Source organism: Lontra canadensis, unplaced genomic scaffold, assembly GCF_010015895.1.
Source record: "Lontra canadensis isolate GAN:19392208 unplaced genomic scaffold, GSC_riverotter_1.0 scaffold16, whole genome shotgun sequence".
Lineage (NCBI taxonomy): Eukaryota > Metazoa > Chordata > Mammalia > Carnivora > Mustelidae > Lontra > Lontra canadensis.
The window spans coordinates 25,095,908-25,112,369 of NW_022631010.1; the positions used below are offsets into that span (position 1 = coordinate 25,095,908).

Here is a 16,462-nt window from a genome sequence, read left to right on the forward strand (position 1 = left end):
GATGGGGGATAAGGCTGTATAAGCAAACCTTGTTTTTTCTCCACCATTTATTACTTATTCCTAGTCCGAACCCCTTGTCTTGTTCATTCTTCACACATTTACTGTTTCTTTGTCTACAGGGTATATAAGCTTTTTGTTCTGGCCACTTCTTCATGTCCTCATTTTCTTGTTACGCCTCCCATGCATATATAAACTGTCAATAAAACCTGTATGCTTTTCTTCTATTAGTTTAATTCTTAGACCCCAACTGGAGACCCCAATAGGGCTGAAGAGAACTTTTTCCTGCCCCAAATGAGCAACACTTAACCCTCAGGGGTCTTCAGGATTAATTTCTGAATAAGGATCAGAGTTTATCCCCCCCTCACAGGGAAGCTAATATTACCTCACAAAGGTCTACTAGGGTCACACCAAGATAGCAAGAGCTAGTGCCAGGGCCTGCAGGTACAGTGGGATCCAGCCAGCAGAAATCTGTGGTGAGAAAGGAGGCAGGAGAGTAAAGAGAACCCATCTCTGAAGGAGGCACAGGGAATAGTTGATGGCTGGGTTAGACAGGTAGAACCCACGATAGGTAAGTAGAATATATCAAACCCTGTTCCATGTCCTGATTCCTCATATTCCAGTTCAAATACAACTTCCTCTGTAAGTCTTTGGTTCACACCAATGACATTTCTCTGTCCAATATACTTCTTACCACATAGCACTGTAAAGCTCTGTTCTGGGGGCTTTCTTCCTGATAGTTATGAAGGCAGGGAGAGGGTCTTGTCCATCTTGCAGGTGTTTAGAAATTACACTTGCCTGCATAATGGAAGAACGAAGTAGGTATCATAAATATGTGGAAAATGTACAGACCTGAGAGTTGAGCACCCATGCAGGGAGATTTCCTGGGTTGGTCCATTGGTCGGATTGGGGGCAGAGCCTTGAAAGGCTGAGGTCTCAATCTCTGCTTAACTTGGGCAAGCCTACAGGGCAAGGGGCACTGCGGGAGGGTGAGTGTGTTGCAGTCTGACTCCAACCCCATCCTGGCAGGTGCAGTGGATAGGAGGTTTCCGAGGCTGCAAGATGGGAGTTGGATGCTGGAGGAACCGTCTGTGGCTGTTGGCTGCCCTGGTCCTGACAGCCAGACTAGGTCATTTTCAAAGATGGGAAGGCTTCCAGGAGAAGTCCATGAGCAAGGCAAATATGAATTCAACGCTCCAGTTCTTCATGGAAACCTACAACAATGCTAGCAATGACACCTATTTATTTCAAGTCGACAAGTTACTTCGAAGTCAGATGCAGGTTTGTGCCTCAGTTTCTCTGGATGTAGGCAATGTCCACGTGGACATTCAGGGACGTGGTATGGTTCCCAGAGAGAACCAAGTGATGGTTTCACCAAGGTTGGGGGGAGGCTTCATTTGGGATGAGCAGGCTTTGGAGTGATTTGGACCCCAGACTTGCCTTTACCACACTTTCAAAAAGTTTGCCGAATGACTGGAATGAAACCTTAACTCTGTTACTCTTGGTCTGAAGTAAAAACAGTTTCTGAGGTTCTCAACTATTCTTTCTTGAAAAGAATTGCCTTTTGCTCTGAAATTAGTCCTACCAGAGTGACAGCCAATGAGGATGACTTCGTTTCCTTTAATAGTCTGCTTTGATGAAATATAAACATTTTCTGTAGGTTCCCCCTCAACATAGTCTTTCAGTGTCCAGGGCTGAAAAGTCTCAGCTTTCTAGTTATATTCTAAAGGAATCTGGAATTGCACAGGGCATATTTTTGGGCGAAAGGGAGAAGGGGGAGTGAGGAACAGACTTCAACCAGATCATCTCTCTTTTTATGTGTTTTGCACACAAAGTTTCTTTGAAATACACCAATTGAAGATGACAAGGAAAGAAAAGTTGTTTGAAAACCACTTTCGTGGGTCCAACTTCCCTTCAAGTTTAAATAGTAAACAATATGTAAGTTAGAGCAGAGGCAATAGCACATTTTAGTTCAATTAAACTGATTTTGCGGGAAAAAATGACAGGAGAAAAGGTCTCTGGCCAGAAGAGAGAGGCAGGAGGCAGTGGAAACAGGAGAAACCAGCAAGGCTGGAGCACAGAAAGGGGCAGGCAGTGTTAGTGTGACACAAAGCAGGCCTGACATCATAGTGTGGACATCAGTCTGTCCCTGTTTCAGTCACATACTCTTGCCCCAAGATGGTGGCTCATGTGGCCCACGAACACTGAGGTGACTTGGCCACAAGGTGGCGGCTATTGACCAAAGTTCTTGCCAAGTTGGCTTGCTGTCCCAGGTCCATGTCCCCAAGGATAAATCTGAGACTCCCAGGAAGGCTGCCTTGTGCAGTCAGTCCATTATCATTAACAGTTAACTCTAGAAGAATAGTTTATGAACTATTAATGCCATTCAGATGGATAAAGGAACAGAGTGTGTGTGCCCCTTGGAAGCCAGGGGACCTAGGTCCTTCTGCCACATAATGCTGTGTGTCCTAATACCTCACGGAGGGGTATAGGATGAGGGCCTGATGTGCTACATGCACCCAGGTTCCAGGTCCCTCTCATTGTGAGCCTTATGTCAAGAGCCATTCATACTCTCCAGGCCTGTTTCCTCACCAGCAAGTGGACAGGAGAAGAGTGAAGCAGCACTCATGAAAATATTTGTATGAGTATGATGATACCTCTTATTACCTAACAATCCAGTCTAATAACGAATACAAAAACACTTTGCACACTGGAATGTCAGTAAAATTTATGGCCAGTGTTTTAGATTTTTCGTATCTATGGAGTATGCTGTGCGAAAGCCCTGCAAGATGCCAATACCTGGATGGAACTGTCCTTTGATGAAGATAAAGGAGCCCTGCATCCTGAGGTTCTTCAGGTGGCAGATGCTGGGACCAGGATGACCATAATGCCCTCAAGCCTCCCTCTCCTGCAACCACCCTGAGTTTTTCTGGGGGCAGTTTCCTCGAGAGGGCAGTGTAGGCGCTCTCTCCCTCTACCACCACCAGGGAGAGTACAAAGCCCTCTCCTTTGGTTTGACCCTGATGAAGGGACAAGAAAGCAGGGAACTTCCAGGAGCTTTTCCCCTCCCCAGGGTAGAGCTCTCTTTCCCACGTGTTGACTTGAGGGACCCAGGCATTTCCAGTAGAGGACATGAATCCCCAAAGCATTTGTTGGAGTTCCACTGCAAGGTGTGGGTTCTGCCACAAAGGGCTTTCCCAGTCTCCCTACCTTCAGAGTACTTACAGCCTGGCACTCGATCATGAACGAAACAAGACAGAGCCCAGCAGCTGGAAATAGCCCTAGTGTGTGTTCTCCATGGTTTACACATTCACTGTTTGCGTACAGCCTAGGAGGAAACTGGCATTGTTCTCCCCATTCTCTAGATGAGGAAACTGAGTCAGGGAGGTGGCAGGGCTTGGCCAAGGAGAAAGAGTTGGCGGGGGTAAAGCCAGAACTCGAGCACAATTCTTCTGTCTTCTGTTCCATTGCTTTCCTATCTCCATAGCTGCTTCAGAGTAATGGTCCCCACACTTTGTTAAAACACTTAATAATTCCTTATAGTTTATTTTAAAATTTGCTTTGTGCATTCAGTAAAATGCATGCTTCTCTGTACCGCATGCAACAACTCCTTGAGCTGGCCCAATTATTATCCAGACTCTGTAGCTGAAGAAAGGGAGGCTGCTGGGCATTTGCTCAAGGGTGCAGTGCTGGTAGGAGGGAAACAAATGCCCCAAATCAATTCAGTTTCTACGCCTCTGTTTTTTAGCTGTGTTGCTAAATTGCTTTCCTTCAGGTTGGCTGGGAAGGAGAGTAGGGAGGGAGGACATGGGTGAAGCCAAGGGACAAGATGCACCCCTATGCATTCTGGGGATCATGTGTATAGATATCGGGGTATTCTGGGGCTTCCGGGCAGCCAAACTCAATGCCTTGCCAGTCCTTCATCCTGAGGATGCAAGGGAGACAGGTGAGAAGCCCTCTATGGCTGCAAAAGCAAAGGCAGCCCAGAGCAAGGGGAAGGACTCTGCACATGCTGAGGGCCGACCAAGCGCTTCAGCTGATACTGTGCATCCTCCCTCTGGGAGAGGAGGGAGACATGCTTTTAGTGTATGAGCTCTGGAAACAGGGAGTGTGGGTCCTGGGGCTTCATGGCCTAGCTTTTCCTGGAGAAGTCCAGCAACGGGATGCTGGGAGCCGACACTAACCGTGCCGCTCTTTCCCGGTAGCTCACGACTGGAGTGGAATATATGATATCTGTGAAGATTAGCCGGACCAAATGCAAAAGAAACAGCACAAGAAATTCATGCCCCATTCAAAGCAAAAAGAAGCTGAAAAAGGTGTGTGGTGATAGTAATTTGAGCAGGGACTTGTGATCAAAGAGGGACAAGTAAAATTTTAAAAAGTATTTGGACATCGACAGCTTTTCTAACTGTATGGATATGGGCTTTCAGGATGCCCAATGCCATTGGAGGTGTCCAGAGGTGGGAAGAAGGTTCTCTGATTGGGCGGTCTCTTCACCCTGAGCTGTCATAGCCCTGACTGCAGGCCTCCATTCTCTTCCCCTGGCAGTCCTGCCCCTGACCTTCAGGTGGAAACGGTTTACTTTCCCTGGGGCTTTGCTCTGGTCTCGGCTCATACTCTCTGTGTCCCTGGGAATTGTCTAGTTTCCTTCTTGTCTTCCAACCTCTGCTCATCTTTTCTGGCTTTTCCCAGTCCCTCCTGGTGCAACCACCCGCAAGCTGGTGTAGACACAAGGGACACTCTGTTCCTGAGTGCAGAAGCAGGAGGACAGTGGGCAATGCTGTAACCGCAGGCTGTCCTGCCTGGATTTGATCCCAGAATCCTGTTGGGCTGTAGGCTCCAGGTGCACCTGTTCCGGGTCCCAAGTGACTGGACAGGGGGTGTCCAGGGTGACATCCCTGTTCAGGCTGACCCCACTCTGCCCAACCATGTGACTGCAGACATGGGGACTGGTCCAGATTCCCCCAGATAAAAGCTTGTTGGGGGCAGGAGCTTTTTGTTCACCTTCAAAAAATATTTCCCTGAAAGCTGTTTTCTTTCTCCTTCCACAGAGTTTCATTTGTGATTTTTTGGTGTACACCGTGCCCTGGATGAACTATTACCAACTCTGGAACAACTCTTGTCTGGAGGCTTGAATGCACTGGTGCAAAGATATTTGATGAAAACTTAGATGGTCCACTGTGCACTTTCTATTAGACTTCTAAGTGCCTCTACCCCCTCAACAGAGTCTCCATACACCTGCTCACACTTGTGCACACATGCACACTCACACATGTGTACATGCACACTCACAACACACTCATGCACAGGCATAACCACACATATGCAGTCACACACTCACATTCATGTACATGCTCACATGTTTACACACACACACTTACTCATGCACATATTCAGTGGCCCTTAGGGGAGTGGCTGCAATTTGAACAGAAGGATGTTAAGTCTTTGGGGGAAACAGAATTTTTCTACTTCAGTGCATGTCTCTGAGGTTTGTTGTGATTCAGGCACATTCTGACCCCTGGCCTGTGCTTGCAGGAGCTATGTTTCTTCCCCATACTCTCTGTGACTTACACATCTTTGTGAGTGTGGCTGAATTCCCTAAGTTCACTAGTCCAGTAACTCAGCAGAAAGACCCTCAGGACTCAACACATAGTTGTGCTCACAGCTATGACTTATTACAGTGAAAGGGGATAAGATAAAACCAGCAAAGGGAAAAGGCTAATGTGGAGAAGTTCCAGGGAATGAGGTGCAGGTTTCCAGAGTCCTTTCCTGGTGCAGTCAGATGGTATGCACTTAATTCCCCAGTAGTGAGTTGTGGTAACATGTGTGAAATGTTTTTTTTTTCCCAGGGAAGCTCATTAAAGACTCAGTGTCATGGGTTTTCCCTGGAGCTGCACACATAGGCAGCTTCTGCCTAGGATGTGTCCAAGCTTCAGACTCCCAGAAAGAAAAACATGTATTCAGTATAAATCACATTGTATAAATAGTATAGACACAATGAGGTCCTCTCATCACTTAGAGATAGTTTTATATCAGAGTAGGGAACTGTTTGCCATTCATGTTACCACACTTCAACCAAGGCCAACTTTACAAGTGGGGCTTTCCAAAGACAGCATTCTGGGCTGGCTGTGTGATCTCTTTCCTTCACAGAGAGTTCCTGAGCCTCCTAAGTGCTCACTGCTAGAGGAATAAGACCTACGGCGTTTTCCCTTATGTAACTCATAGTTGAGCAGATTAGGTGTACACTAGACCAGAAATGGGGAGCAGATGAACAGTGAGAAAGTCCTCAGTGACCAGACCCACCAGCACACTTATAATGGAAGCTCGAGAGAGGATTTGCAAAGGGAAAGAGTAAACACACAAATAAGAACCTCAGATTCACCTGAGTGACTTGAGAGAGAAGGGAGAGCAGAGCTGCAGTGTTAGAGGTGGTGAAATTTTCATGCAAGAGAGAAGGCAGAAGCATCCAGTTTAGCAACTCTAATGTCACTGAGGGCTGAGTGGGTGACTTGCATGGGCTTGCTGTCCTCACTTTCTCATTTGGTTATCATAACAAATGATAACCTATGAAATAGCAACTCTCACCTTCATGTTAGAGATAAAGAGTCTCTCTCCAGATCCTACCATCCTAGCTGAGTTTGACCTGTTGGTTGAGTTTTTACAAATGGAATCATACAGTATATATTCTTTTGTTTTTGGCTTCTTTCATTCAACATATTTCTGAATTTTTTCATGTTGTGTGTAATTGTAGCTCACTTTAAGATTGTGTAGAATTCTATTTTGTGATTATACCACACTATATTTATCCATTCTACTGATAATGAACTTTATAGTAGTTTCTAGTTTCTAAAGAATAATAGATATTAAGAATAAATATGCATGTGTGTGTCTAGGGAGACATATGCATGAGTTTCTGTGGAGCATACAGCTAAGAGTGGAATCATGGATAATAGGATATGTGTACATTCAGCTTTAGCTAATTTACTCAAGATTATTTTAATATTTTCAAATTTTTTACTTAATTTACCTCTCTAATGCTATTTAATTATTTATTTAAACCTTGTTTGGCTTCTAAGTTCTTACTTTTTAAAATATCTTTTGGTTATATGACCTAATTGTTTTATTTGTAGCTTTATTTTATGTAATTTCAAATAATACTTTATTCTTTTGATAATATTTTACTAAACTTTATAACTTTGCTTTGAATTTTTAAAGTGAACTCTTCCTGCCCTACCCATTTGCTTTGCTTTTATGAATGGCAGCTGGGAAGGATAGGCACAAGGTAGGCCTTTGTGATGGGAGAGGGGAGTCCAGTCCCTGATGTCTAAGAGACCCAAGACAGATCTCCTTATAAGAGAGAGGCAGAGAAGGATTTAGCAGAGAATCATGGAAGAGAAGGTGTGCAATAACAGAGGCAGAGAGGGTAGTGATATGGCCACAGCCCAGCAAAGCCAGCAGCCACCAGATGCTGAAAAAAGAAAAGAACAGATTCTCACCTAGAGCCTCTGTGGGGATCACAGTCCTGCCAACACCTTTGATTTCAGACTTTGTGGTTCCAGAACTGTATGAGAACAAGTCTCTACAGTTTGAGGTCAGCAAGTTTGTGGACATTTGACAGCAGCTATAGGAAGCTTATACTCTGTTTCCTTTTTGCTTTGTATCTCAGACTTGGCGATGAAGAAGGGGGAAACCTAGAAATGACAATAGGGGCAGATAAAAAAAAGTCTCAGGAAAAACTTGCTCTCTCTGGTCAAAAGGTCAGGATGGGGTACCCCATTGGAACAGAGAACATTTAGATAAGTGCTTTACTCCCCACAAATACTAAAGGAAAAAATGAGGCTCTACAATCCCTTGACCCCCGTCAAAGGCTGAGTAGGGAAAGTAGATTTTCAACCTCTTGAGACTGTAATGAGGAGTCCAATACTCATGTTGAAATGGTGTCAGAGAAAGCCAAGTAGGGTGCAGAGCTTTCACCTCATTGAGTGTCAACACCCCCTCCCCCCACCCCACACACACACATTCCCTGTGGTGATAGTGGAGGCTACATAGAGAGCCTGGAGTTCTGTTTTTCCCCACTGAGCCTGGGTCGGGGTTGGGGCAGAAGGCTGAGTTCCCATCCCATCCAGCTGTGATGAGGAATCTCCCTGACCTGTGTCAACAGAGGCTGAATGAGGAACCTAGCCTTCAGTCCCCACTTGACAGTGATGAGGTGGTGTTCCTCTTCCCTATATAGCACTGTCAGAGGAGGCCTACTAAGAGACATATAAGTGGGATTCAGAAGTACAATATGAAAACATCCAGGTTTTAATAGAAAATCACTTGTCCTACTAAGAATGAGTAAAATGTCAACTTAAATGAGAAAAGAAAAGGAACAGATGCTAACATAGAGATGAGACAGATCTTAAAATCATCTGATAAGGATTGTGGAAGAAGCGAAGATATTCAACAGATGAATGGATAAAGAAGATGCGGTTCATACATACAAAGGAATATTACTCAGCCATCAGAAAGGATGGATACCCACCATTTGATAAGGATTTTAAAGCAGTCATCATAAAAAGGCTGCAGTGATCAATTATCAACATGCCTCAAACAAATGAGCAAATGGGAAGTCTCAGCTAAAATACAGACAATCTCAGCAAAGAAATAGAAGATGTAAAGAAAAAAACAGGTGGAAATATTAGAATTGAAAAATGAAATAACTGAAATACAAAATTAAATGTGTGGGCTCACTAGTGGAATGGAAGGGATAAAGGAAAAAAATAAATGAAGCAGAAGTGAGAATAATGGAAACTATCCAATCTGAATAATACTGAGAAAGTCGACTGAGTAGAAAAGAACAGAGCCTCAGAAATTGCTGAAACGATTACAAAATATCCAACACACTGGAATTGCAGAAAGAGAGGAGAAAGGGGGACTAAAAAACTATTTGAAGGGGTGGCGGGTGGGAGGTTGGGGGAACCAGGTGGTGAATATTAGAGAGGGCACGGATTGCATGGAACACTGGGTGTGGTGCAAAAACAATGAATACTGTTATGCTGAAAAGAAATTAAAAAAAAATATTTGAAGAAATCAAGATTGATCACTTTTCAAATTTGGCAAAAGACATAAACATATAGTATCCAAGTGAATGTATATTACTTAAATGTATATTACTAAAGTGAGTAAATACTAAACAGGATAAACCCAATGAGATCTACAGCAAAATGCATCAGAGTTAAACTTCTGAAATTTAAAGATAAAGAAAACAATCTTGAAAGCAGTGAAAGAGGAATGCCACCTTACCTATAGGAGGAAAACCCCAATTTGAATGACAACAGATTTCTCATAATAAACCATGGAGACTAGAAATGTTACAATGTTTTTTAGGAGCCAAAAGAAAAGGAAACTGTCAATCCAGAATCCTATATCCACCAAAAATATCCCTCAGGAATAAAGGGGAAATAAGCCATTCTCACATGGAAGGAAACTAGAGAATTTGCACCAGAAGACCCACATTAAAATAACAGCTAAAAGAAGTTCTCTAAATATAAAAGAATTTTTTTTTTAAAAAAAGGATCTTAAAGCATCAGAAAAGAAAAACTTAAAAAGTAAAAATATAGGTATATACAATAAGATTTCTTTCTCTTGAGTTTTCTAAATCATGTCTGATGGTTAAAGTAAAAATATATCATTTTCTGATGTGGTTCCCAATGTATACAGAAGAAATATTTAGGACATTTGTAAATGAGGAATAATAAAGGGGTATAAAGGGAGGTAAACTTTCTACATTTCATTCAAACTGGTAAGATATCAGCACCAGTAGACCGACAAGTTATGTATTTATAATGTCATATCTTGAGCAACCACCTAGAAGGCTGTGCAAAGAGATATACTCACAAAGAGTATAGATACATAAAAATGGAATTTTTAAACAAATGTTTAAGTAACTCACAGGAAGGAAGAATAAATAAAACAGAAACAAAACACAGAGAGAGGAAAAAATAAAATAAGAGACCTAATTCCTTTCAGCAATTACATTGAACGTGCAAGCTACAGTAAATGGTCTAAATAAGACAATTAAAAGACAGAGATTGGTGAAGTGGATTAAATAAAACATGACCCAACTAAATGTTATCTACAAGAAACTTACTTCAAATATAATGATATGTGTGAGTTGAAAGTGAAAAGATGGTAAAGTTATATTATGTGAACATTAGAAGAAAACGAGAGATGGGGCACCTGGGTGGCTCAGTGGGTTAAAGCCTCTGCCTTTGGCTCAGGTCATGATCCCAGGGTCATGGGATCAAGCCCCTCATCAGGGGTCTCTGCTCAGCAGGGAGCCTGCCTCCTCCTCTCTGCCTGCCTTTCTGTTTACTTGCGATCTCTGTCTGTCAAATAAATAAATAAAATCTTTAAAAAAAAATAAAAAGTAAAAAATAAATTCCCGCCTGGAGAACTAAAAAAAAAAAAAAAAAGAAAGAAAGTAAGAGAAGCTATATTAATATCAGATAAAGTAGACCTCAGAGAAAGAAAATTACCAGGGAGGGACATTACATAATGATACATCCTTTAGAAAATAGTTTGGCAGTTTCTTTTTCAAAAAGAGAAAGTCCAAAAATATACTTTACTATATGGTGCAGCAATTGTACTCCTCAGAAATTAACCCGGAAAAATGAAAACTTACGTCCACACAAAACCTCATACATGATTGTTCACAGAAACTTTATTTGTAAAAGCTGAAAACAACAAACACATCCTAAAATAGGTAAATAATTAAACAAACTGTGATGGTATCGTATGCCATGGAATACTAGTCAACAATTAAAAGAAACAAGTTACTGATAGCATGAAACACATTGGATTGATTCCAAGGGCAACGTCACAAATATCAAAAGGTCACATACTTGATTCCATTTATATAACGTTCTCAAAATGGTGCAACCAAAGAGAGAATAAATTAGTGGCTTCAAGGAGTTTCAGATGGTGAGGAAAGGGAGTTGTGACTCTATAGGGGTTAGTTCAGAGCAACTTCGTGGTGACAGTATAGTTCTATATCTTGATTGTGATTACAGTCACACAAATCTACACATATGACAAAATGACACACATGCAAACTATAACAGTGTCAATTTCCTACTTGTGATATTTTTCTGTGACTACAAAAGATGTGACCATGCAAGGAAAATAAATGAAGCATACAAGAGACCTCTCTGTACTATCTTTTTGTTGTTTCAAAGTAAAAAGTGTCTTCTTTTTGTTGTTTCAAAATAAATTAAAAAAAACTTGGCCTGAGAAATCCAAAAGATCAATGGACATAAATGTTCTACCTTTTATTCTACCCCAGGTTAATAAACTTTGCCTTCAGACAAAGTAGCCAAAATACCAGCAAAGAGTTGTATGACTGATTAATATTAAAGTATTAATGCTACTGCCAGCATTCTTACTAATCATTACCATCCGTTTGAATATTTGTTTTCTTAAGTAGTTTACATGCACTATCATCATTGATATTTATAACTACCCCAAGAAATAGGTACCGTTATTTTCCATTAAAGATGAGGAAACTGGGGGCACCTGGGTGGCTCAGGGCGTTAAGCCGCTGCCTTCAGCTCAGGTCATGATCTCAGGGTCCTGGGATCGAGTTCCGCATTGGGCTCTCTGCTCAGCAGGGAGCCTGCTTCCCTTCCTCTCTCTCTCTCTGCCTGCCTCTCCATCTACTTGTGATCTCTCTCTGTCAAATAAATAAATAAAATCTAAAAAAAAAAATGAGGAAACTGTTAACATTTTCCTGGATAGTTCATGGAGGGGAGTTTTGTCTGAGCACCACCTGGAATGGGGTCTTGAGCATTCCAGAACTTTGGTAGGAAATGTAGGAGGCAAAAATATTTTTCTTTCAAAGCTCCCAGCTCTATCTGGTAGAGACTTGATGTGTCTATTTTGAATCCCTGTACACAGTCCACATGTAGAAAGAGTACCCCGTTGACACTTTGCCTTTATCCTCCCATGTCTTATCTTACTGTGCATGTCACCTCCAAATGCAGCACCTATGCCCCTTCATCTCTGGCTGCCTGCTCTGCCCTCAAGCCACCCCATACCAGTGGTTTCGGGGTATTAATTTCTCCTAGGAGCTTTTATGCAGCCAATGACTAACTGGGCTATAGCGTAAATACCTTACTCTCTCTCCCTTCAGGTAGATATGTGTGTGTGTGTGTGTGTGTGTAAGAGAAAGTTGTGAGTGTGTGTGCATGTGTGTGTGTATTTTATAATGTCCCTAGAGTTCCCCAGTAGTATTAAACCATAAGGCTTTTTCCTCAGTTCCTGGGGATGAGATCTTTTTCTCCCCTACTGGATGTGAATGAGGACAGATGTGACCCAGCTGGCAGCCCTCTGAGACCACATGGAAGAAATGGAGTGGAGAGATGAAGTTGGTGACACTATTTGAAACCCTGAATCAAACTGTTGGCTTGGTGTGTGTGTATGTTCAGTCCCCACTGCTAATATGGGACCAATGGAAAGGGAATCCCTTTATAGTCTTCCTAGTTTCTCTCCGCCTTCAATCATTTGTCTCTTGGAGGAAATATTCTGATGGGTCTATCTGGAATGAATAAAATAGTCATGGTACCCCCCGGTCCTCCTCCTTCCCACATGGGCACATATTTCCCCTGGTAACTCCAAGTGAAGAAGTCCTCTGTGAAGAGACCTGCCCTGGTCCAATTTTGCTGAGGCTAGGGGTATAAATCTAGAGTTTGGTATTAGACAGTTCATTGTCCTGAAAAAATAACACACGTCTCCCAACTTAGTCCTTATTGGTAACAAAGACTCTCAACTTTTAAAATTACTTGTATTATTTGTCCTTATTCAACACTTTAAGCAAGAAAAGGGATCCTCCTCATTGGGCCCTTCAGAGAATGCATTGTAGGTCACACTTGCAAACAGATTTTGTCTAATTAGGCAAGTGACCTCAGCTTTTCCCCTCCTCCTTCTCATCTTCTACTTATTCTACAGTCTGAAGACTACTTGAAATGAGGCTGGGGTTGAAATTCTGCTGTCATGCAAGTATCGTCTATAAGGTCAGGAATTATCCACATTGCCTCATTGGAATCCCCAAACTGCCCTAGCCCAGAGTACCTTCAGCTTATATCATTATGAACTGAAGAATCTGGCAAAAAAAATAGTGGAATCATAAACACTAAGAGTGTTAAGATAATAGTTTGACAAATATTTATTTTCTATATTGAGAATTGCTGCTTACTGCAGGGTACTTTCATGTATAGTGATTGCAGGTGCATGCTCCGGGACATCTAGCCATTGGTGCAGTTTTTGTTCAGGATTCTGTACTTTTCAAACCAAGGAACAACAAACACTGAGTAGAAGCATTCAATTTGCTAAAAAACAAAAACAGTATTCAGAAAAGTTCAACATGCAAAGTGAAAATTTTAAAGGAGCAGGAAGAGGATATAACACATGTACTTGGGAAAATGACACCACTTCACCATGCCTCCAATCCAAACATGATTTGACTTTTATTTTGAATTCAATCACTTGATAGTAGCATTAGTGAGATCATCCCCTAAAACATCCTTCTGTTTATGGTGATAATTGGAGACTAGAAATAGGCTCCATCCTGCCATACTCATAATAGAAACCAGTGATTCTTTTTTCCTCCTTATTTTTACTCACGTGTCATTTACTTCATACTTTCCCTTACATGGCTTCTGCTGGCTTCATCCATCCATCCATCCATCATCCATCCATTCATCACCCACCCATTGTTCATCCACCCATTATCCATCTATCCCTCCATCCATCCATTCTCCATCCATCCATCCATCCATCCACTTGGATCCATCTACTTGAACTCACCCATCACCATCTATCCTTCCTTCCCTGCACTTATCTTTGTTCATCTGCTGATTCATCACACCCTCTCCCTCCTTCCCTTGTCCCCATTCTCTCTCAAGATTTTGTTTTTCTTTTTCACTTCTCTTTTATCCCATAATGAAAAATTAATAAACATAATTTCTTAGTTTGATTTTTTTTCTTGCTTTTCATTTGAAAACCCAGGGTTGGGGGTGGGAGGCTTACACGCTTACATTTCTTCTAAAATTGGAATCAGAATACCAATTCCATCAGCTTAGTCACATCAAGAAGATCCTCTGATTTTACCCTTTTGTTATAGTCAATTATTCAGACACCTGACTCTCCTTGTCTCGATGACTTTTATCTCCCATAATTCTTCCACAACAAAGGAGCAATGCCTGCCAAGTAGGATCTTGGTCACTCTTACCTTCACTTCTCTTTGTGTAAGTCAGTGTTATCTATGCATTCTTTTCAAGCAGGCTTGAATATAGCCCCAGTAATTCTACCCTCCCTCATCCTAATACCACAGAAAACCCCAGTGAGTTCTTCCTGAATTAATGTGCATTCATAGAGTACCGTATGAAGCTCTCCTTCCTGAAAGGAGCAGTTAGTAGTGTCAAACTTTTGACAGGTGGTCCGCTGCATCTCCATGTTCACATGATACTACATATGGTCAGTAATCTGTGGGGAGCAAGTGGCAAGGAGATTAAAGGACTTCTCCTTTCTTTGTAGCTTCTTGTGGCAAAAACTCCTTTGCATGGTGCCCAAGGTCAAGGACTCCTTCCTGGACAAATTGGTGGGCTTCTCTCTCCCCCTCTTATCTGACTCCTGTCCTTTTGCCATTCAAGGAGAATTCTCCAGAAACCAATCTCTGGGCAAAGACACCCCTTGGGCAACTCAAATGATACTAATTGTTTTGGCCAAGGGTCTGTAAACTGTCTGTAAAGGGCCTGATAGTCAATCTTTTAGGCTTTGCAATCCATGCAATCTCAGTTGCAAGTACTCAACTTAGCTGTTGTGGCTCAAAAGTAGCCCTAGATGATGTGTGCATGCATGACATGGCTGGGTGGCAATAAAACTATTTACAAAAATTTTAGTCAGGCAATATTTGGCTCCTGGGGTATGATTTGTTAACCCCTGCTCTTAGGTGTCATTTAAGTAATTTCATCCATGTCAGTGAATTTATGTTTCTCCTAAAATTCCCAATTGAAACTAAATGAAAAACAAAAATAAAACTGGGGGCATCACATTACCTGATTTCAAGCTTTACTACAAAGCTGTGATCACCAAGACAGCATGGTACTGGCATAAAAAACAGATAAATGAGGCTGAAATTCACTTGTATGGGCATCCCTTTTGGACTGTCCCCTTCAGAAAGGCATGACTAGGAGAGGGGGCTGCACTGACCTGCTTCTGGACCTTCAGGACATGCACAATCCAGAAACTATACTTGTCGTCATTCTTCTCGTTGAAGTCATTGATCACATACTGCATAGTGGCTGCCACATAGGACTCTGATGCAGGAACTTCTTTGACTCTCAGAAAGGTTTTCTTTTTTTCTTGGTAGGCAAGGGCCATCAGAGATACCAGGATGGCCAGCAGGATTTGTGGGACCTGCCAGAGTCTGGCCATTGTCCCTCACCTGGGGAGTGATAGGAAGAAACCAACCCCCCCTTACCCTCCAGGGTCAAGCAGGATCCCACTGACCTTCCTTGCCTGACCATATTTAAATGGTCAGTAATGGAAACCCACAGCCCTCCTCCTCCACCCTCTCTACTATAGCTGGACCTGGTGGATGAGCAGGAATACTCTGTCATGGTTGGCAAGTTCAGTCCCACTTTCTCTTCTTCTTTTTGCATATGTTCACCTATCACACACATACACTTATACAAATACTCATCTCTTCTCTTTTGGGGGCTTCTGTCTTAGCAACACATACCCTCTTGCTGCCCCAGCATGATCTGGGTGGAAGCCAGGCCAGGTGCGTCTATCTATTGAACCCATCTCAGCCAGCAGCGTGGGTGTTCTGGAGTGACAGGAAGCAATGGAGACATGGGGGATGCTGGATCACAGGGCAGTGGGGGCACAAATAGATCAGCCAAGTGAACACCACATCCTCCCTGTCCTTTGCCTTTCTCTTGGACTCTTCTTATCACCCTTTCCCTATACTCTCCCTGGCCAAGATATCACCTTTCCTTCAGGCCTAAACCTTGGTCTCTTCCTCTGTGTTAATAATTCTTTTTTTAAAGAAAATATTTGTGGTGTTATTGTATCATGAGACATTGAAACATCTGAACAGATGAATATCCAGGCAGTGAGGCAGCCACTTTTCCCTTCACTTCTGAGTTATTAGAGCAACTTGTCAGTAGGTTAAAAATAAGGAAATATCTCAAGAAATTAAAAATAGAGCTTCCCTATGACCCTGCAATTTCACTACTGGGTATTTACCCCAAAGATACAGATGTAGTGAAAAGAAGGGCCATCTGTACCCCAATGTTTATAGCAGCAATGGCTACAGTCGCCAAACTGTGGAAAGAACCAAGATGTCCTTCAATGGACGAATGGATAAGGAAGATGTGGTCCATATACACTATGGAGTATTATGCCTCCATCAGAAAGGATG

At 42.3% G+C, this 16,462-nt stretch overlaps 2 protein-coding genes across 2 annotated transcripts; one reads left to right on the forward strand and one right to left on the reverse strand.

The window, feature by feature from the left end:
- Positions 1 to 427: 427 nt before the first annotated feature.
- Positions 428 to 5,315, forward strand: CSTL1 (cystatin like 1). The gene is made up of 4 exons (XM_032859400.1): positions 428 to 568; positions 1,027 to 1,278; positions 4,203 to 4,313; positions 5,049 to 5,315. The coding sequence occupies exons 2-4, from the start codon at positions 1,060 to 1,062 to the stop codon at positions 5,130 to 5,132; spliced, it is 414 nt and encodes a 137-aa protein (XP_032715291.1). The 5' UTR covers positions 428 to 568; positions 1,027 to 1,059; the 3' UTR covers positions 5,133 to 5,315.
- A 7,965-nt stretch (positions 5,316 to 13,280) lies between these two features.
- On the reverse strand, positions 13,281 to 15,471 carry CST11 (cystatin 11). Its single transcript, XM_032859437.1, is given in 3 exon segments — positions 13,281 to 13,364; positions 14,416 to 14,520; positions 15,247 to 15,471. Coding segments are annotated over 3 exon segments (414 nt in total).
- Between the last annotated feature and the right edge of the window lie 991 nt (positions 15,472 to 16,462).

Bases quoted from the DNA above. Each gene is read 5' to 3' on its own strand.
- CSTL1 (XM_032859400.1), top strand. From the start codon at position 1,060: ATGGGAGTTGGATGCTGGAGGAACCGTCTGTGGCTGTTGGCTGCCCTG. The intron at 1,279-4,202 runs GTTTGTGCCTCA...CTTTCCCGGTAG, and splicing joins TACTTCGAAGTCAGATGCAG to CTCACGACTGGAGTGGAATA. The intron at 4,314-5,048 runs GTGTGTGGTGAT...CTCCTTCCACAG, and splicing joins GCAAAAAGAAGCTGAAAAAG to AGTTTCATTTGTGATTTTTT.